Raw genomic sequence first — 23,411 nt, 5'->3', positions numbered from 1 at the left:
AATATAAAGCAGAGCGTTACTCACTTGACCACGCTTTTTTTCATGCTTATTTTACAATTTTTTAAAAAAAAATTTCGTCGTTTATTTTTAATAGCAGATACTTAACTAATATTTAATTCGAAAGTAACCAAATTCTAAGTTAACGATTTTTCATCTTTGTCTAACATTTAACACCCAATCACAACATCAATAATAATTTAGTTGTACTAACGAACTAATTTTTCAAACGTATGATTCGATCGAGTGAAACGATCGAAATCTGAAAACAAACTTAAATGTTTTGTTAAGTTTACTTAAGATTTATATTCTCGAATTTTCAATTTTTTGAATTCCTAAAAAATTTCAAAACTGTCAAACTAAAATTTTTTTTTAATATAATTAAAAAATAATTTTTATTAAATATTAACTTTTAGGGAAAAAAATGAAAAATCTAGGCAAGTAGAATTTAAAAATTCAATTCCAATGTTTTCCGAATTTTTATCCGATCAGTACGTTAAAAATATATTATAAATAAAAGATATAAATGTATTTCTGTAGAGGAAATCGTCACTAACATTACATTAAGCCAATTGAAAAATCAAGTGATAACATTTTTTTGTCATTAACACTCATAAATATATTAATACATTATATAACAATGCACGAGTATTATGTTAAAAAAATATATTTATAACCAAGAAAATAATATCAATAATAATAATAATATACTATATAATGAAACTTTTTAAATATTTTAAAAACTATTATTATCATCAATTATTATTTAGATGAATATAATTTATAAAAAAATAATTCTTCTTAGATCCCATCTACGAGTAATTAGTAAATGTCATTAAACTTTACTTGATTTCTTGGAGTCTACACGTGCTTAATAGACAGTTCAACCCTAAAATAAACCCAAGATATTTGGGAGGAGTTTTTGACAACCAGATTTATAACAATACTCCATGATTTTATAATATCTCTAATAATTAATGTTTATAAAACTTACACTTACCACGTGATGTCTTAGAGATTTTTAAAGGTCAATACGTTTTCCCGCGAATGAAATAGAAATGGACTCCGCTAATTGATTTATACTCGCCAATAATGAACCGTCACGATCTGTGAAAACTTACTGTTATTTAATATAATAATGTTAAATTGTATTCAATTACTATTATTATTTTTACAGTACCGAAAAGAAGTATTCAATCATTTCAATCTTTGGTTGACTTATAGTATGAATTATGTATACAAAGCATGTTGTGTAAATATTAATTAAACTAGAACGGAATCAATAACGAGGACCTGCAAAGACTGCTGCAGTATGCTGCAATAAGTCGAATGTCATCTTCGCAATTGTTTGTTTATTCGCCAATAATTTTGTACTATACTGCTAAACTTCACATTGTAAGAAATCGAATAATTGAGCTTATTTACATCCCACACGTACATTTTGTCCGTCTCGTATCTTCGTGTATAATTTATCTAAAATCAGTGAATATAAATATTTCAAACAATAATTCATGTTGTGGATATTATATTATAATGTTCTCATATATTTGAATTTCGTATTGGTAACTTTATTCCATATTAAAATTTAATTTGTTCTTTCAACCATAAACTTGTTTAAATTTGATGTTTACAAACCATAATAAAATAATAAAATAATTATGATATATCCGAAAAATAAACACTCTACACGTTGATGCACCTAACTTGCCTATCCAGAACGCCGTGTTACAATTTTATGTTATTAAAATACAATAAAAACATGTTATTATAATATTATGTAATTTATATTAGAAAAGAGTGTACCTAATAGTGGAAAAATTACAGGCCAAAGTAAAAGAAATAGTCACGTCGAAAGTGTGAACTAATGTTTACTTACCCGTATTAACTTTTATAATACATACACATACACTATTGCGAGTTAGACGTATAATTCAGACACGACAAAATCAAAATTTGTACGAAGGCCCGTTGTTATATTTTCCCACGATAAGCATATTACGAAAGTACGACGATAAGATAGTAACAACTAAATATAATTTCTTTAAAATAAACATGTTTTCTTTAAGTAAGGAACAAAATCATTATTTATTAGAAATAATATAATAATAAAATTTATTTGAAATATAAATATCAATTTAATTTAATTTAAATTTAAAATAATATACGTATCTAGTGTATGAACATTTTATTTGTTGTTAAATTATTTTCGACTTTCTATTAAAATTACCCGACCACTTGATTGCACATCACTGATATAAACGATAAATAATTTTTTTAATCAATAATAATTGTGTTATATGTTTAAGATTACGATTACAGGGTGACAATACATAGAAAGTTTCAGTTATCGACATCAGTGGTCGGATCTACCAAAGTATTAAGCCATTATGATTTCATCTCCTGCAATATTTTAACTTGAGCACCAAGTAAGGAAATAGATCCTTTAAATTACCCTAACCTAACCCATTATATTAATTTATAGCATACAAGACGTGTCTTGTATGGCGTGATTTAATTAAAATATAGATAACTTTATTATAATGATGTATATCACTGTTTCACAACCTATGGGTCACCAGTACCAAATATATGAGAATAATTTTAAATTTATAAATGCTTAAGTTACATTTTATTTGATACCCCTTAGTATAATAATAATGTGAAATCATTCATTATTGTATTATATTAAAATAAACTGAAATAATTCCTTTTGTTATAGGTTTATTTATGTTGATTTGTGCTTTTAATCTCATTGTTTGTGATAAACCCCTTTCCAAATGATCTAACTTTAAAATTTTTGGGCAGAGGATGAAGTAAAAACAGTCGATCTTTATAAGATACACTAAAATGTGGTTCTTTCTTAATATTATTTAAATGTTATTACAAATTAAATTTTATAACAGGATTCCCAATTTTAGCGAAGTGTTTGCAAAACAATTTCTCTGCACCTTAGCTATTTGATTTTTTTTTCGTTTCCACGTCATCTTAAATATTATTCTTTATGCTTACTTATAGCGTCATCATTTTCATATAATATGTTTATCGTACATTCATATTTTCCGTCAGACTCCCATGATTTCTATTTCTATAGTTTTACGTCCGCCAATTTTTTTCCACACTCTATAGCCACATGCTATCTTATCACTTCACTTGATAATTCTATTAACCATAATATATTACATTCCCTAATTGTTTGAAAAAGTTCACCTTATTTTTCCCGCTTATTTCTCCCCTCGAACACTGCCTCGTTTAATTCAAACGTTCAGTCTATGTCATCATTTTTTCTCCTTCTTCGCGTTAGTTCAGTGTTCTGGTGTTAGGTCTTAATAGGTCAAATCTGTTGCGTGATTTATTACCCACTTTGCTGGGCTTTCATTATTGTGATGTAGTGTGAATAACGATACATAACTATATACCTAGATATTCGAGTGTATATAATATAAATATATATATATATAGTAAAATTTAAAAAAAATCTGTTCAGTTGTTCGTTGATTTTCGTTTAGCTGGTGTTCTTTTTGAGAAATCGTTTAATCGTTACGACTCCACTTACGGCCCGAACGTTATACACTTTAGAGTGAAAAAAACTCTAATGAGATAGCCAAAAAATAAATGTATCTCAAAACCTATTCTTTGGCCCATATAATTTTATCGATAATTTAGGTCATATTCGCCAATATAATTTGAATAAAATTTTAATGAATATAAGACGTATAAATATATGAGTATTATACGCTCGACGGAATCACAAATGCCGGAAGCATTATTCTATGTAAATATTATATATCGTTGCACTTCAGAAACGTTATTCGAATCGCATTCGATGATATTATCATTGTATCGTCAGTATAGTCACTCACCGTCATCTAATAATGTTTTCGTTCCAATTTATGTTTGTGTAAATCAACATTTAAAAAAATCTATTCTGTATAAATTATTATATAATATACGGGGTGATTTTCCAACCATTTTTTTTCAATAATCGATTTTTAATTTTTTTTACATTAAGTTCAAACATAAATTTAAAAAAATAGATTTTGATTTATTAAGTTGTATTTAAACTATACTAAGATGAATTATTCTAACTGTGGTTTAACATAATATAGGTAATTATTATACTTAAATAATATAAAAAAAAAAATATTAAATGCTAAAAAATTAATACCAAATATTAAATAAGTACTAAAATTTTAAAATCATCATATCCTCTATTTTTTATGTATCCTAAATTATTTTTAATTCAAATTAGAAATTTTAAAATTACTGGTTTAAATATTAATTTAACTAAAATGTTTAAAAAAATCATCTGATAATTAAATAATATTAAAAACAGTCCATCTCATTAAAAAACATTTTTTGTTCATGGAAGGATTAAATACCTTAAATCGTAAGAAAATATAAGTATTTAAAATTATAGGTTTTAAAAATATTCATCAATGTTCTAAAGATTAGAAGTTAATAAACGAGTAATTAAAGAGAAAAAATGATTCATTGCATAATTAAAGATAATAGGTATATATAAAAACCAATAAGCACGTGACGTTTGTAACGTTATCTACTTGGTGACAATCACCACCTATGCTAAAGTTAGTAATGAAGAAATCAAAAAATGTCATCGCTCACAACCGATTCTCTATTCTTATCAATTATCATAAAAGACCCAATACCTAACCGTCGATAATACCAATATTGACGGTTCATCAGAAACTCTAAATCAGGGGCAATCAAATACCACTAATAATACCTCTAAAACATATTTTTAAACTCAGAACGCTACCAATATTTATTAAAAGCGTCGTATATTTTAGTATTTTATCTGATTTTATGCTAACCTATAGCACTTATTGTGCTTATTGTATAAATACATATTTGATATTGTACAATTATTAAAAATGTATACGTATAAAAAAATTTAAAGCGCCTAAAGAACAATAAATATCAAGGTACATGCATTTAATGTTTAAGTAATATTAAAATGATTAGTGAGTTATCTAAGTCAATATAAATCGAAGGCCAACGTCTAGTCATAGCCTCGTAATCTCAGTTGCGGAAACCGGACGTCACTAGCGAAAACCGTAATTATCGATTACTGTAAGGTGACCAGTTTATAGATTCTATAAACAGTTTATATACCCATGCTAATATTCGCCTTGATGAATTGTTATTGATGTTATGTGTAATCGTAAATTTTTTTCTTTTATAACTGTCACGATAAATGCATGAAAAACATTTGATTTGAAATCTCAAATCCGAATAACGAATAACCGTTTGCAGAGTAATTTTCGCTTTGAATTATCGTCATTGATAAATATATTCAAATCTGTGATTGATTATGTGTAGTAACTATAATAAAATGAATAATTATTTGTTTATTAATGAACGATATATAGTTCGATTGATTGATGAAATTGTCAATCTATTTCTTTGTATTCACACAACGTTGAGTAAAAAAAAGTTTCCAGTTAAATTCTTTGAATTCATTGCATCAAATCCCTCGTGTTTTAAAACTTATAACCAACAATAAAATATTATAATATATTAAAAAGGCAGATCGCATAGAGAATTGGTATTGGGGTCGAAGACATAATAAAATGTTTATCTCTAGTACTCTATATTATAGTCTATATCATGCATTTTATATTTCAAATACAACATAAGCTTTCACCATTTTTAGGAATCACATTTAATTCTTAAAAATAGGTAAAAATATATTTTTAAACAGATTAATAAATGCTTTTATATTTTATCGTATCTACTTCCTCATCTGTTTATTTCATAATATTATGAAACGCTTTACAACATATGAGTACATTTAAATAGATGTTCTCGAGTTTTATACATTATAACCTTATATAGGCACTGATATCGATTTAAAATCAATTTATTTATTAATGTGTTTATCTCGGTTGTAATAATAGTGCTGATATTTTAAATATATTACCTGACAATAATTATAATAATTAATATACAATATGCATAAACTAATAAAATTAGTATATAAAGAAAAAAACAAATTATAATTATGCCAATAATGTTTTAACATCTATTATCTAGTTATATGCTTTGTGTGTCTTTTATATATTATAATCAGTGTTCTAAGTATTGGATCTATAAATAATTTTTCTTTAAACCATATTTAATTAGTGTTCAGTTAGATAAGTGCGTTTTTATACAATAAAATTAGAAAATCTGGTTGTATCTAATTTTTCTATTTCTATTTTTATTTTTCACTCGTTCGTATAGATTTGACTTTTGGTGTATAATGTGCAGTGGGTGCTATATAATAAAATATTTTAGCGTAGAAAAATACAGAATTAATATATATAACATAAAGAAAACATTGCATTTTTATATTCATAAAATCAAAAGTTATAGAATAATGTAAATAATACAATAATAATATTGTCTTCTTTCTTCTATATAATGTATTTGTTTTAACATTTTCTAGCTATATATACGTCCATAACATAATTTATTATCATTCCGTATAAACATTAGAATAATAATTTATATAATAGTATATTATACTGCATAGCTGCATACACAGGTATCCATGATAAAATTTGAAATACTATTCCTGTCGATATACTTACAATAATACATAATATACAAGAACGACTTTTCCCAAAAATATTTATGGTTGAATCATTGGCTAAAATTTCATTTTTCATTTTTTTTTTTCCAACAATAGTTGTTTATTATTTTAGCTGGTTCTATAAATATTAATATATTAATATTATTGCCACTGTCTAATGTTAGGTTTGGAATAGATATTTTCGAATTTTTGAAGTGGAATAGGTAGGAATCACTTAATTTACATTTATGATCGTTCAAAATCTGTTCATACGTATATTATTAGGTATTATAAGTGAGGTGGGGTTCAACGATGATCGCCACGAGGCGTATTCTTTATGACGGTTTTTCGATAATATATAATAATAATAATAATATATAAAGTAGAATATTATCATAATGTTTTATTATGTTTGAAATATAATTTGACGCGAGTTGGAGAAATATTTTCACATGAATATAAATTACCCTGAACACGGCCGTTGTGGCGCAGGAATGCGACGTCGTCGTGCTTCAGATCGTTGGTATAGCGGGGTAGATGGTATAGGCGAGAACTCGAGAGAATTGAATAACTAAACCTATAATACTATGGCTGATAGATAAACTATGTGGACACGGAATTAAAGGACCGCTATATCGTTATAAACAATATCTATACTATATAATGTGTAATAATATGGATTAAGCGATAAACCTTTATGACGTTTATACGGCGGTTACGGAGAGCTATATTATTATTATTCGTTTCTGATCGAATAATTGGAGTGGGGGAGGGGGATGGCCGCAAACTAAACTACATTTTTTTTTTTTTTTTTGCTAACTTCTGTTTTACACGGATACTCTAAGATAGCTCCACGGTTGTATGCTAAAGGCATGAGTATTGAGTATATCAGATTAAAGGTTAGATTATTATTGGCTGTCGTTTAGGTATGTTACTTGTGTAAAAACAACGTTAATACTATATTTAATGATGGATAATTCACCTGATTCACAAATTTGTCATTGAATGTCGGACAATATTACTGATAGTATTGATTTAATATTAGGATTTTGAATTAAGAAGTCAAGTTAAAAATCAAAAGGGGCGGAGACCATATAAGGAAGAAATAGTGCGATGAAGAGTGTTGGAGGATGTCTCGAAAAGTTTTTTTTCTTTAGATTAAAAATTATTTTATGTATGTTCAAATCATTGTTATCTCGATGCTTGAGAACTGACTTAAAAACTGAGCATCCCTTAAAGTTTACTGTGTGGTCTCTGACGTAAAGAGTACAATAAACCGTAATGATAAAATCTTTTGTGCAATCTTCAAAGTGGTGATCCTCGTCACATTTGACGTACCGAGATAAGTGGTAGTAGTGGTTTTTCGTGTGACCATAATCCTGGAAATTATAGTATTGGATGGACCATGACTGTTTTTGTGAGGTTTCTTAATTATGACTGGTGTTAAGTAATGACGTGATATTGTTGTTATTATCTACAGGCATGAGGTTCGTGAAAAATAATAGGAGTGAACATTCAGTGGAATCATTTCAATTTATTTTTTTAAATACGTTTATTTTTAAATAGGCCATAAACGCTGTCGGAATCTATCCATTATTTAAGCCAACTATTAATTTGGAAACAAAACTAAATTAGCATACTATTGGATTTAAAAAACGACTACCTATGTCTTGTTCGATCTAAATGATACTACTAGACATTGCTGTCTAATGTTTTATATATCTGCACGTGTACATTATATGGTTTACTGATTTGTATTTCTCGACAGTTAAGTATACTTTCTTTTTAATTTGGAATCAAAATTGTTTCTTCACAAAAGCAATAAAAATGTTGACATTGCAGAAATTGCCAGCTAGAATTTTTAATACAATCGTCTCTGTCACACAAATTCACAACTATTTCAACTTTATTCTTCGGTATTTTTTACATTATATCGAGCTTATTACAGCTAAGTAAAAAAAAAAATACATGAACTGAATTGTATTTGTATTTAATATAATATATAAAGTAAATAACCGTATAATCCAATGCATGTTTTTATTTCTATACACTAGAAATTCACCACTTTCGTATCGTCACCGAATTCAGTGTACTTTTAAGTTTTAGATCAACGTGTAGTTCCCAATATTTTAAATCTAGATCTATGGCTTGCAGCATTTTTCTTCTACCACACCAGCAGCTTTTTTTAAGTATTTTTCCGAGTTTGATACTTTATCCACACGTTTACGACCAGTTCTATAAACATGTATTATTTATGCTTATTTTTGCGTCTTTATACATATATATATATTTATATACATTTTACAAATGTGCAGTAAGTAGGTACAACGCGCGTGTGCATTCCAAACACATATTACTTATTCTTGTGCGACATTTTTTTTTTTTTTTTAATGTAGATTTTATACCTGCACGTGCTAGGAAATCGGAATGATACACAGTGTTATACATGGTACGTCAATTTTTTTTTTTTTTTTTGAAGATTGTAACGTTCAAGGTACAATAGTTTGCACTCAAAAATGATGTACATGACCGACAGAGTATAATATTATATTGCATCATAAACACGCACTGAAACGAGCGTCAATCGTTTGCACAACATTTCGAAAATTGTGTACTTGAATACCGGAGAGACAGAGCAAATTAATAGGATTTTTGTACAAACATAATACGTCATGCACACACATAATTACTATACATTTTATCGTCGAGATTAAAAAAATGAAGAGCGCATTTCGATTTCAGGTGATCTGCAGACTATCAAACGTGTTCATTTTTCATCAGACATGATAATAATATTAGGTATTTTGATACCTATAATTTGTGTTGATTATTATTTACTTCTAATAAATTATTGAAAACCAACTGATCCTATACGACGTTGCTTGTAAGTGGATTTATACATTTTTAACTAACGTTAAATGTAAACTGCACAGATTTTGTTTACAATTATTAAGATTACTTTTACCAAATTTAAAATACAGATTTAAAATTATATCTGATCATAAAAAAAATTTTATTTTCTGTAACCAATAATAATAATGTATGGACAAAATAATAATACTTTTCCATATTTCAATTATATTTAACATTTGTGGGTTAAAAAGTAAAAAGTAAGCAATACAAAGTAACCTGTGATATTGTGGATTTTAAAAAATCTATTATCGAATCTTACAGGGAAATCTGTCAAAAGCTCTAGATTTGCATAAGGTCTAAATCCATTTTTGTATAGTAGTTTTATATATTTATTAATTATAGTAGCTAATCCAACATGGTGTTACTCGTGACGCAAATTAAATAATGACACTAAATGATTCACATTGTCTTTCATTAATATATTATATTCCTAACACACCTCAACAATTGATGTTTTAGTCGTTTTGGTAATATTATTACCTTTATAATACTATTCAACTTACGTTAAAAAGTATCGACATAAAAATTCTACGTAATTCTATGTTTACAATACAAAGATTAGGTATCTATAATACGTTTATATTTTATAATTGTTGATAACTTTACTTTTCAAGAGTTTTTAAAACAAATGATCGATTTTCATTTCGATACAAAAATAAAAAAGTTTATAAAACAAGTGTCCGCAGAGTGATAAAATATTGAGAAAATAATTGTATGACAAAATCGCTCGAGGGTAAAAAAAAATATTATGCTGCTGCAGGAATAACGTTTATATTTAAAAGGTTTGGTTTCCATGCAAACAAAAACTATCAGCACAGTGGGCGATAATAATTTATACTAACCGCATATCTGCATTTTGGGTATTGAGCACAAACTGCAATTTTAGTAAGCATGGTATTGCTGTTTTTACTCTATATACGGCTAGATTTAGTTAGGTACACACGTATATCTACATAATAGTTTTATCAATACAATTTGAACCGAAAAGTGCTGAGTATAAGGACCTTTATTAGCGTACTTGAATATTATGTGATTGTGAATTTGGGTGGACCATGTGCAATTGAGCGGATGCGTTGTCGTTAAAAAATAAAGTGGCAATGAATCATCGCTTAAAAAACACGTGTATATATACGTTTCTTGCGGAAGCTCAAAAGTTAACATCACATTAAAATAGTAAATACCCACAGTTTTCAAGACACAAAATTGTAGCGTATTAAATATTATAATTCCACAAATTACGTTCACTGTACAGAAAAAATACATCTATTATAATTAAATTTAGGGTATTTAAACATTTTACGCCGGTTGTTTTAAATTAATATAAATATTACATAGGTACATTATATTGTCGGTGTATACCTACAAGATTTTTAACAGATCCCTTAGAATATTTTATTTTTATTTAAAAATTGGAATCTAAAATAATATAAATATAGTTGTTTAAATTCAGTCAATAACTTTAGAATGAAACCTTATACAATAATAAATAAAAATATAAAATATGATATATTATAATATGATTATATATTCGATGCTTGCAGACTGCAGTTGTTATAAATGATGTAAATATTCTAGCATATATGTCCCACAGTCCCAGACTCAATATTATTATGTATTGTTGCAAAAAAACTTCCTATAAGGAACGTACGCAATATATTGATCGTGTTGAAATAATGATAATCCATTATCACACTAGGTCATTCCGAAGAAAAATATTTGTTTTAACAGTTTATGTATCTATTTATATGATATAGATAATAACATATCGAATATTGAACCAGTACAAGTAGTACAACGATAGTAGTTTATGTACAGTTTGCACGAGTGTAATTGGTATACTTATACATAGTTATTCAAAAATTCGCGTTAATCTCTTGCCACTTCACTGCACTTATCTTAACTTTAAATCCTTATAAGTTATTAATAATAGATCATTGATTCTGTATTCAGATTTGTAGCGTATAAAATTATTTGGAAAAATATGCTGTCAAGGATGAAAAAATAATAGTAAAAATGTTTTTATTTTTTATACAACTTTAGTATATATTTTAAGTTATAACTTATAATGTATACATACTTAACTGCTTAAGTATACTTTATGTTCTATAATAAAGATTTTTGTCTCAAATACATCACAAGAATTTACTCGATAAAAGTAATATCTTTTATATTTTCTTTTGTCATTGCGTTATAGGTATACTGTATATAATTTATGGGTAAATAACTAAATATATAATGTATCTACCTACCTACTAAGTAAGTTAATGGTTAGAAAAAATATCATACTTCGCCCCCTCCTTCTTTTTACCAATATTTAGATAGTCATTCTTCTTCTTTTTTTTATTAATAAAATTGTTTTTACATTTAACAATAGTGTTAAAACCGTCAAAAATAACAGCATAATCAGATAACGATGACAGAGCTCTGTTTAAATCGCAGTACTATATTATATAGGTGTATTTGATACGTGATCTTAACAGAAAGTATACCTATATCGATGGAAACTGGAAAGCCTTTATTGTACTCATGTAAAAACCTCTCTGGGGTAAAGGATTAATATTCATAGCTCTTTGAAAATTGCAGGTATAGGCTAATGCAGTGACTTTTAAAAAAATACATTTTTTTTGCATGCCAACCATATATTTTTTTACTTCTACACCACTCGACATTATTTGAGAATAATACTATCATTATTGTATACACTTACAGAATGATTCTTCTAACAATAAGCATTCAATATTTTTTTTTAAATATTAACATTTTCTGAAGTATTTTATTTTACTCAACTCGAAGACATTATATAAAATATTTAAAATATTTATATATATTAGTAATATCAAATTTTTTTAAATGTTTTAAGTTTTTTCGAAGAATAGCTTTCTTAGCGTCACAGATTTATTACGCAAAATATTGGTCCACTACTTCAACCGTTGACCAAAATATTAAAATAACACTAGTGAACAATTTAAAAATGATAACAATACAAAAATTGTAAAAACATATTTTTTTTTTTTAAAAATTTATTAATTGTAGATCATAATTTCTACTTACATAAAAAATATTTCCAAAAATGTTAATACTTTTCGATATGATAAGTGTTTACCTTTGTAAGAATCACTCGATATACTATTAATGTTGCAATTCAAGACAAAAGAATCGTAAACTTACAAAGTACAATAATTAATAATAATACGAGCCCTGGGTGTCGTTCGAATGTTTATAAATGATATTATATTTATATTGAAGCGAAGTGCGAGTGGTGTGACTAATTTCTAGATCAGCCAACGTTTTATTGTATATATATATAAAAACATGCTATGATGACTTTAGTCACTGCCGTTGCGAGAAAAAAAAACAACAAAACAGACAATTGTATATTCGATTCCCTTTGAGTGCAAGGTAATATTACTACAAGGACCTGCGGGCCTTTGAAAATTCAAATCGCGACATTAAAATTCAAGTCGAATTTGTAATGTAAATAACTACGCAGAGCTGTATATATTATAATAAATTATTAGGTGTAATTTATATATATAGAAAGAGAAAGAGATTTTCGCGTGGAGACATAACTGAAAACGTGTACCTAAATATATATTATAATATATACGTAAGATCACAACGGGTCATTAGGATAGGTAATAATATTATATCGTAGGTATTCTATGGCACTTAATGAGTGTCATCGACATTTATTTTTACAAGAGACCGAAAATAAAAGCCTTTTATACTTTTAAACGAAACGACAAAATATATTATTATTTATCGAATACATAATACATTGTATTGAAACACCTAATTATATTTCTTTGTCAAATTAATAAATACAAGCTAATTAATGTTTTAATGTTGAAGTCTATATCCTTTTTATGCATTTTATTATGATTCAAATCATACAATAATGTAAAACTAGTTTTTAAATCTTGTTATAATATAGATTTTTAATATTTTATAAATTTGAAAAATATGCAAAAATCCCAAATGTTCATAACATTAAATTTAAGTATGTATCTATAGTTGTCAGTTGGAAATGTGAAAAGAGAACGAGAGCAAGTAGACATGGTAATGAATGACAGTGTTTTAAACTATTTTTAAAAATCAGAAATGAGAAATAGATAACATCATAAAAATCACAATACCTGCTACAGAATCTTTCCTAGGATTTGGTCAATGGTCACTAGCAACTTACTAACATACTTAGAATTTTTGGCAGTGGTTAAAATGAGTTTAAGACGCTAATGGGTTTTTTTTGTAGCGCGCTAATGTTACCGGATAACATTTACTTACAGTAAAAAACCGCTTGCTATTGCCACTGCTCACTGTTAGGTACATATTTTAATTAAAGCACGCTTAGACCTTCTAAGTTCCACTTTATTGTTTGTCTGTAACATTAATCATTATTCCACAATACTTTTTAGTTTTTAGCTCCATTTTTTCCTGGATTAATTAGTGAATTAATAAAATATCATATCGCCTTATCAATGATTATTAAAAATATAGATACCTACTCATCATTATCATCAATATCATACAACTTACTTTGAACTTACAGTAAAGTTTTAATAATATATTAATATTATACACTGTTGTTTACAACTGTATGTGCAGCGACCTTTATCGCAATAGCAAGATTACCAGCTACCAGATAACCAGAATTCTAAAAAAAATTATTTAAGATGTTGTATATTATTATACTATTAATTATACTTAAACAGTGCTTATTTCAAATAATCACTTAATTTCCGCTAGTCACCACTGCAATATGATCACCCAAATGTTAATCTTACCTAAAAAAAAGTGTTAAGAATTCACACGATTATCGAAAAAAATACATTTTACCAAGTCCCGACTTCCTGAGTATGAAAAGTCGATTTATAAATAAATAGATTATTAGCATTATGTGGGTATATAATAATATTCTTTAAACGACAGGACAGATGGCGCTACGTATAATCAATCGTTAGATTTAACCATTTTAACCATTTTAGGGATTTTAATAGTAAATAATAATTATATTAATGACAACAATAATAATAATATACCTAATGGGCATTTTAATATTTGAATACAATAACATCCTTCAAATTATTTATATCGCTCGTGTGAGCCCCACCACTAACTCAGTACTACAGTAGACGGTAACGCGCGAACATCCGGTCCGAAGATAACGGCCTTGGCGCTTCGAACAATATTCAAATAAATCTTTGAGATTATTATTATCATTTATATTTTTATCATCAACGCTGTTTTCGATTTAAGACTTGTTATCTACACCTGATACGTCCGCTCCATCAATAATAATCGTAGTCCGAGTTTCGAAACAAGTCTTCACGCTCCGCAGTATATATTGCCGCATTAAATAATATTTAGTCTTATTCGTTCGTCGTTACTCGTTCGTGTTCACGCTCTCCGCTATCTTTATTCAGTAATTTTAACTTCTTTTCGTCAATTTACTATTGTTATTATCGACTCAGCCATGCGTTTGGGTTCAGTCATTCCGGATTTCTCTGCTGTCACCACCAAAGGTCCCATAAAATTCTACGAATGGGCCGGTGATTCGTAAGTATCTACCAAAAATACCTACCTATCTATAATCGTGTATTTACTTCATTTTATTATTTTATTTTATTTTAAAAATTATCATTATATCGTGTGGATAATATTATAAAGCCTACTGCCTATTATAAATTATTAATTGATCAATACGTTAGCCGTTGTGTATTGAAACTTGTTTTGATATCCATATTTCTATTTTTTAAATAGATGGAGTGTTTTATTTTCTCACCCTTCTGATTTTACACCAGTGTGTACCACTGAGTTGGGTAAAATGGCCGTGCTGATCGACGAATTCAAAAAACGCAATGTCAAAGTCTTGGGTTTGTCTTGCGATACAATGGAAAGCCACGTTAATTGGATAAATGTACCTAATGTCTTAACTTTAAACCGTGTTTCCATTTGTGTTAAAAGCTTAAATTGATGACAATTTATCATTTTCAAGGACATTCACTCATATTGTTTGGACATCAAAGGAGAATTTCCATATCCCATTATTAGCGACAGCACACGAGACTTGGCTGTACAACTTGATATGATCGCCGAGGAAGACAAGGACAATGTTGAGTTGGCAATGACTATTCGATCTCTTTACATTATTGGACCTGACAAAAAAGTTAAACTCATGATGGTCTACCCGACTAGCACTGGTCGTAATATTCAGTAAGTCATATTGCATTCAAATTTAAATATTTCTACTTTTTGTTGAATAAATAATTTTAATAATAATTTTTAAATATTTCATAGTTTTTTATTACTTTGACTGATAAATAGTATAAATTATTTTCAATGAAAAATATGTTCTATGTACCTAGGATATAAACCCATTAACATAATTTATACACACCCAATAGTTCTAATGTGTAATTCATTAAAATTCAAATCTTAATATAATATATATTGTTTTTATTTTAAAAAATAAAACAGTTAATAAGAATCTATTAAATAGTTAATCTAGTGTTTTAAAATTTAAATCTTGATTGTATGCACTAACAAATCCTGTGTTTAATTAAACGGATAACAATTTAACAAATAGTTGTATTTAGTTTAGTATACCTAGTATAAAATATAATCTTTCAAATGTATTTTTGATTAGTTTTCTAGGAAAGTTAAATTATTTTTTATTCTAAACACCGATATCAAATAACTTATAATTATGAACCCATTGAAAGTTAAAACATAATTTTATTTTGTAGAGAGATTTTACGTTGCATTGATTCACTTCAGTTATGTGAAAGAAAAAATACCATTGCTACACCAGCAAATTGGGTGGTAAGTAAATAACAAGCATTTTTTTTTTTATGGAATTGGTGACTTCTATACTAAAATAAACTTTTATTCATATTAGCCTGGTGAAAAAGTTATGATCCTACCTACAGTAAAAGATGAAGACCTCGATAAACTCTTTCCAAATGGTTACGAAAAACGTTCAATGCCTTCTTCAGTTGATTACTTAAGAACAACTACAGATTATTAAAATACAATATTATTTGAATCTGTTAATCATATTTATTTAAAAGAGATTTATTTTTCTTGAGATGTATTTTTTAAATATATTATTATTTGTTTAAACCATATTTTATAATTGCTCTAGTAATTAATAATTATATATAATATTGAAAACAATTACAAACACAATGTTATTTATTTTTGGATATTGTGGATATTATATGAATGTAATTTCAACCTTAACATTCAAAAACCAATAATAGACCATTTTACATACTTCCTACTACTAATAATTATTAAATATTACAACTATTACATAAAATATATTATGATCATTATAATTAATATTACTATATTAGACTCTAAACTATTTATTTAAGTGGTATAACTGTTATAGTTTATTTTTTAGTCAACTAACTATTCCATACTAAACCATACATATTTATTTTAAAGTGACAATTTTTAATTCGACCGATTAGTTTAATTTGCATGATATTACATACTGAAATTCTGTAAACATTTTGAAGCTTTAATATTTGATAGTCAAACAGTCCCCCATAACCCCATCTGTTTTGCTGTTAAAATATTTTATTTTTTATTGATTTATCTTTATGATATTAAAACAGACCAAACTGAAGAGAATGAATAAAATATTTTTCAGAAACATGACATTTTATTTAACTACTGTTTAACTTAAGCCATAGTGTAATTTGTATTAAAATTAATGACTAACTGTAATTTTTAACCATGACATGTATTTTAAAGTTTTTATAATACAATGAGGATTTTTCCCATACTATAATTTTAGTGTAGAATTTAACATTAGAAGCCCAATTCTATACAAAAATTTGAATTGGCTAAATTTCAATAAAATCCAAAAAAAGGAGTTTTTTCACAAAAACAAAATTAAAGATTTATTACACAGTTTTCTATCTACGTTTTAAATTCTGTAAATATTGATTTAAACAATTATTTTCTATATGGATTTAATATTTGTATTTACACATTTTTTCAAGAAATTAGTTATAAGTGATGTTAAAATTTCAAGTCTACCATTATTTTTGAAGTTACAATCAAATAATTGAAATGATTTTACAATTTTTAATGTAATTTTAGATGTTGACATTAATTATTCATCTTAATAATACAAATAATAAAACTGTCTAATTTTGATAGTGTTGTTCCTAGATTTTTAAAAATAAATGAGAATTTAAAAAAATTATCCGCCTAAATTAACAAGCTAAGATGATTTTTAATCTAAAAGGAGAAATTATTTGTTCCAGTATAACATGTAAAAACATGTACACACAGAAAAAAGGAAATAGATACATTTGTATAGTTCTGAACATTTATTTTTTAAATTCTAAACAGGACGAAAACATTTCCAGCCAAAACAATTTATACAAAAGTGACTACACGTCTACACCGAAATATTCTAGATCATTACATACCTAGTAACTATGTAGGTAGGTATTTATAATTAAATAGCTAATTATCAGTATTATAAAGTAATATTATTGACATTGATTATAAATAGGTACTTAAGTATTATAAATATTAAATATTAATAATAATTAATTTTATTAATATTATAATATGTTATAATATTTACTTTTAAATTAATTATAACTTGTGTATAATAGTTATAACTAGGGACTTATAAAAGAAGTTTGCATGTTTTTCAATTGGTAATCATTCAAAACATGAATAGCCATCTATGAACTTATCTACCTAGATACCTAATATAGAAATTTGTTTCATAATAAATACCTATTAAAGGTAATACTCAAAACTCAAAATTTTCATTGCCAAGAAAAAATATTGAAACCAAGTCTCCAATGAAAACATTTTCTCAAGTTTGTATGTATTTAATGTAGATATTTGAATATTTTAGATTTAATTAGGGCTAAATTATTAATATAATTAAATTATTAGGGCTGGGATTTCGATGCGAAGGCATCTTTTTTTCTGGTTTTCGAAACTATGGCTCGTAAATATAAAATGTGTTTTGGGTGATAATGATTATTTTAAAGTATTTTTTTTTTTTTGCATTTGTTGACAAATTTAACATTAAATGCATTTTTTGACGATTTTAAGTTATTTTTTTAAAGATATTTTTGAGATTTTTAGGACATTAAAACCTTAACCCTAAAACCACAAATCCTACTTATTGGGTTCCCTTTTCAACATAAATGAAATAAAGATACTGTTACTATAGGACCACGTAGATATGTTTCATTTTTTAGACTTTTAATCTAAAATGTGCATTGAGTAAAAAAAATTGGGAAACACTGTTTTAAATGATTAGGTAAATTTAAATTTATATTATTCTCTTAGTAAATACGGCGTTTATGTTTTTTAGTTAGGTAGGTATTCAAATTTTACTTTGTTTTAATAATAATGCGCTAGAGAGTTGTTAAAACTTCATAACTATAATCTGCTATAGACTATATGATTAGATTTATGACTATAATCTTAGTACCTATGAATATACCATGATACAATTTGGTGCTTTTGCCTTACCTGACACTTCATTCAATAGTGCATAATTAATTCGAAGTATTGTGTTATTCAAACCACAGCATGAGTATACATTTTTCGTAAGATCCCACATTTTTAACCAACGTCTTTCTATTTGGAATTACTATGCAACACTTCTACATTTGCACACTTGGTGTGCATTTTTGTTTTTCACGTTGCTCAATGTTTTTAGTCAGGACTTCAGGTAAATGTTTTGGATTATAAATTATGTGAATAAAAAGTAAAAAAACAAAGTAAAGTAACCAAACAAAATATATTAATTAATATAATTATAATTCTGTAGCATATTAACATAATAATTAATGCAACTTCTTATCATTGGCTTTTGATTTTCTCTTAATATTAAGTGACAATAGTTATTTAATGGTAAAAAAAAAAGAATCATGTCTAATTAATGTAAATAACTTTTTTAATAAAAATTAAAAACAATCATTTATTATATAGGTACGTAACAATTATACATTCGACTAGAATATGATAATAGGCTACAGTACAGCCTTTTAAAGTACCTAATCATAAAGATATTTTATTAATAATATATGATTTTTGACAGTAAACACATAAGTTTCGTTTCAAAATTCATTAAAATATCTGTACACGGAAATTAAACAACTTTTCAGTATATAATATGGTTTATAATGCTGTATTATTGTTTATCATCATTCTCACGTTAGTAATATTATTATGTACCTATAGTTTGATAAAAATATTAACATTAATAAAAAATATGAAATTTGTTAAGAGATACCTATAAAGAATTGTTGGGTGGTTAATTTATATAATTTACATTTATATTGTACAAATAAAGTAGGTAAGTTGTACTTCAATATATTAAGTACCTATATTAAACATGTGTAACTTTTTATTTAAATATTTCTATGGTAGGTTACCCATATTCATAAAGTTAACTGCCCTTTTGACTTTTCCTACTACTCAATTCGAGTTCTACTGCCTAAAGCCTAATAGGTAAGTAGGTAATTCATTCATCTAAAAAATAAGTAAATTAAAGAACTAACTAGTAATTACACAACTATTTGTTTGAAGACTGATATTTTCATGTATCCAAATGACCAAATTATCAAAAAAATAATTTGTTTGAAATCAAAAATATATTTTGTCATTCTAAAATTTAAAAGAAAAAACATCATATCGATATAAGAGTTGTAAAGTAGTAAAGTCGGTAAAATATATAACTTATTTTTCAAAAATGTCTTGCAATGCATAATATATATAAACCACTTAAAGTATTACTTAGAAATGATCCATGAGTATATAAGATATAGGTGACTATTGAATAATATATAAATGCATAATAATACTCTATAAATACAAATATATATGTATATTTATTTATTTCTGTTGTAAAGTCAGTCTATTATAATATATAACATTATAAAACAAAATATAATAATAATTTCGAATATTTTTTTTTGTTTGATTGCTAATAATTTAGACCTTATAATTTTGCGAGTGAATCATTGTATCCATAAATACATATTTTTGACGGTTCTTGTACGTTCCACTGACAGCAACAGTCTAAGTAAGTCTGACAAATATTATCAACGCAACAGAGTAATATATTATATACAATATTATAATATCTTTGAAATATTTGAATGTGCCTATATAATTATTTTATTATATTAAATTATATTATTGTAACGTGCGCAGGCTGATGCGTTCAAATAGGAATAACAATATACCATATAATAATATATATTATGATGCACCAGCTGCAGCTGATGTCGGTAGTTGAGTAAAGGGATATTTCCGCAAGCTACACGGGTTCGAGTTTAAAATGTTCAGCGATCTCCTTTAACGTTTTGTTTTCAGTTTCTGGTAGACAAAAGTAAAAGTACACGAGCCCGACAATCCCAATGCCGCCAAACAAAAAGAACGTGTTGTAAAAGCCAATAAACTTCTCGAGGTCCATGTAGAACTTAGTCATGAAAAAGCTGAGGAAGAAATACACCGCGGAGCAGATGCTGCAACCCAGATTTTTACTTCTGAAAAAAAAAATGTAAAAGACATTCGTTAAATACATTATAGTGGTCTATGACTGTATAAGGTTTGAAATTTAAATCTGATTGAATAAGTTGCAGCAATATAACTATTATAATTCGATGTTTTATAGTTTTTAAAAACTTTCAAATTTTGATCACCAACGTCTAAAACCCTTAACTCTAAAAACTACTTTTATTGTATATTAATTTATATTTTGAATTTAAAGAAACTCGAGGTCAGCTATATTTTTATGAAAACATACTTAAACACGATACCTATATTTGGTCCATTGTACTAATTACTAATAAAATAATAGGTGTAGTAATAAATATTTTGTAATGAAATTTAGCATTTACCCTATCTCTTTACACTATCTACAGTGACTTATGGTCACAATAATATAGGTTTATATAATATTAGTATTTAGTATATTATTATGTGCGAACGGCACATAATAGTGATAATCCATAAGACAAGCACTAAGAAAATTGCCTATATTAAACTCCTTTAATGCGGTCGGTATCGAACTATTAAATTAATCTAACATTTTTAGGAAGATAATATAAAACTTTTACATACAATTAATAAACATAGGTAAGTAGAAAACAGATCGAAAAAATATAAATTTTAAAATAAATTCATTGACTAGTACAAATGCGACGAGTATATGTGTGGTACCAGGTAAGGTAACTTACCTTATTTTATTATTATTTTAATACAACATTATGTCTATGACTTGTCTATGTGTCATAATGGCTTATAAGAAAGGATTAGTGATTACCAAAAATATTTTTTTCAGATATTTTAATATAAAATAATTTAAAGATAATTTTTTTTATTTTTTAACTCATTTTTTAGGCGTATAACGAAACGCTATTATAGCCAAAATGCACCCCTTGTTCTATAGATTTTTAAAATAGTATCTTAATAAAACATTTAAAAAATAACTTAACAAAAAAAATCTATGAATATGTTTTGGAGCATTATAGGTTATATGCATTTGTGGTGAAATTTATAGTAACATATATTATTTTATATATTTTTTATATGTTCGAGATAATTTCGGGATTTACTTTATAGACAAAATGTAGAAATTTTCCCTTAAAGAGTCGCGTGGTAAATCATCAGTATAGTATTAACTTAAATTATATTAATTAATTTCAAAGTAATGATTATTAAAATCTATAAAATTTAATAGTTTGCTAGTGAAGTGAGGTACACTTTATGACCAAGTTGTGGAAAATTTTGGTCCATCTAAAAATGTAGCAGCTATGTTTTAAACTCGGCTCTATCTGAGTTATTAACGCAAATTATTTCTTTTTCAAATCAAGTAGTAGTGTACAATTTATAAAAATATATATATTTGTATTATTATTATTTTATATTTACTTCATCGGGAACACTTCACTCATGAGGATCCATCCGATCGGCATAACGCCCAGCGATGAGGATAACGTTGACCCGAAGAATAATGCCAATTTTGCCCAGGACGTGTACTCGGTATCGTCGTAAAACTGTCCAATAAAACCGATAAGAATGTATGACAGCGAACAGACGGTTATGGTTGATAGCACAAGGTATCTCTTGCCTAGCCGGTGAACCAACAGGATGGTGAACACATTACCAATGATGCTGAATGCGGGATAGGCGGACTGCATCAGACCGAAAATAATATAAATATTGGTAGATGAATAGAAACATTTTATTATTACGTTCAAACAACAATAATTTAATGACAATATAGATACAGGACTAGAATATAATATGTAGAATGTGGAATTTGTGTTAGAAGTTACTGGTAATTGGATGAATTTATTTAAATTGTGATTATAGTTTAATACTATTAAATTAAAATAAATAAAATTAAACATCGTGATCAGCAAATGTTGAACAATTAACAAACTATCTATTGACCTTCATCACTATAACTTTTTGATCTATAGGCTATATAACGCACCCAAACACGGGCCATAACCCGATTGTGCACAAGAATACGTATCTATAACGTTTCCATTTTTATTTACCTAAATACAATATAACACTGTAGTTTTAGACTTTTTTAGTCCTTTAAAATTAAAAATAAAAAAAATTGTTTATAAACATCATAAATAAATCACATATTTTAAAGTGGTATTCCTGAATACTTATTTTAATAAATATTTTATTCAATCTTCAGAATTTTTATTTCTTAAATGTTCGTTGTAAATTATTGCCCATTATTATAGTTTCATTTATTTTATTTTATTCAACAACGAGTTACGAATAAAATGAAATAGGAAAATTGGCAAAGTCACATTCTTTTGACTGTGCTCAATCTACCCGATTCAAAATAGTAAACGGTGTTCAATCAGGTTCCACTGCAAGCACGCATTGATCCGGCGAG

The 23,411-nt window shown here is 26.6% G+C and overlaps 2 protein-coding genes across 2 annotated transcripts in view; one reads left to right on the top strand and one right to left on the bottom strand.

Moving 5' to 3' along the window:
* The first annotated feature begins 14,643 nt into the window (after positions 1 to 14,643).
* LOC114132436 (peroxiredoxin-6-like) lies at positions 14,644 to 16,672 on the top strand. The gene is made up of 5 exons (XM_027997898.2): positions 14,644 to 15,040; positions 15,245 to 15,401; positions 15,480 to 15,697; positions 16,231 to 16,306; positions 16,383 to 16,672. Exons 1-5 carry the CDS (start codon positions 14,958 to 14,960, stop codon positions 16,509 to 16,511), a joined length of 663 nt encoding a protein of 220 aa, XP_027853699.2. The 5' UTR covers positions 14,644 to 14,957; the 3' UTR covers positions 16,512 to 16,672.
* A 3,679-nt stretch (positions 16,673 to 20,351) lies between these two features.
* Positions 20,352 to 23,411, bottom strand: part of LOC114132417 (uncharacterized) — a 31,006-nt gene continuing 27,946 nt past the window's right edge. The window contains exons 13-14 of the mRNA XM_027997873.2: positions 22,418 to 22,680; positions 20,352 to 21,030 (exon numbers count right to left, since the gene is read on the bottom strand). Of these exons, the coding sequence (XP_027853674.2) occupies positions 20,802 to 21,030; positions 22,418 to 22,680 (492 nt within the window). The 3' untranslated portion in view covers positions 20,352 to 20,801. The remainder of the gene's footprint in view (positions 21,031 to 22,417; positions 22,681 to 23,411) is intronic.

Source organism: Aphis gossypii, chromosome 1, assembly GCF_020184175.1.
Source record: "Aphis gossypii isolate Hap1 chromosome 1, ASM2018417v2, whole genome shotgun sequence".
In the NCBI taxonomy this organism is placed as follows: domain Eukaryota; kingdom Metazoa; phylum Arthropoda; class Insecta; order Hemiptera; family Aphididae; genus Aphis; species Aphis gossypii.
This window is presented reverse-complemented; position numbering and strand designations above follow the sequence as displayed.

What these genes read in the sequence shown, in the direction of transcription:
- LOC114132436 (XM_027997898.2), top strand. Translation starts at nt 14,958, where the DNA reads ATGCGTTTGGGTTCAGTCATTCCGGATTTCTCTGCTGTCACCACCAAA. An exon ending in GCCACGTTAATTGGATAAAT is followed by an intron (nt 15,402 to 15,479) that starts GTACCTAATGTC and finishes ATCATTTTCAAG; the next exon opens with GACATTCACTCATATTGTTT. An exon ending in AGCACTGGTCGTAATATTCA is followed by an intron (nt 15,698 to 16,230) that starts GTAAGTCATATT and finishes TTTATTTTGTAG; the next exon opens with AGAGATTTTACGTTGCATTG.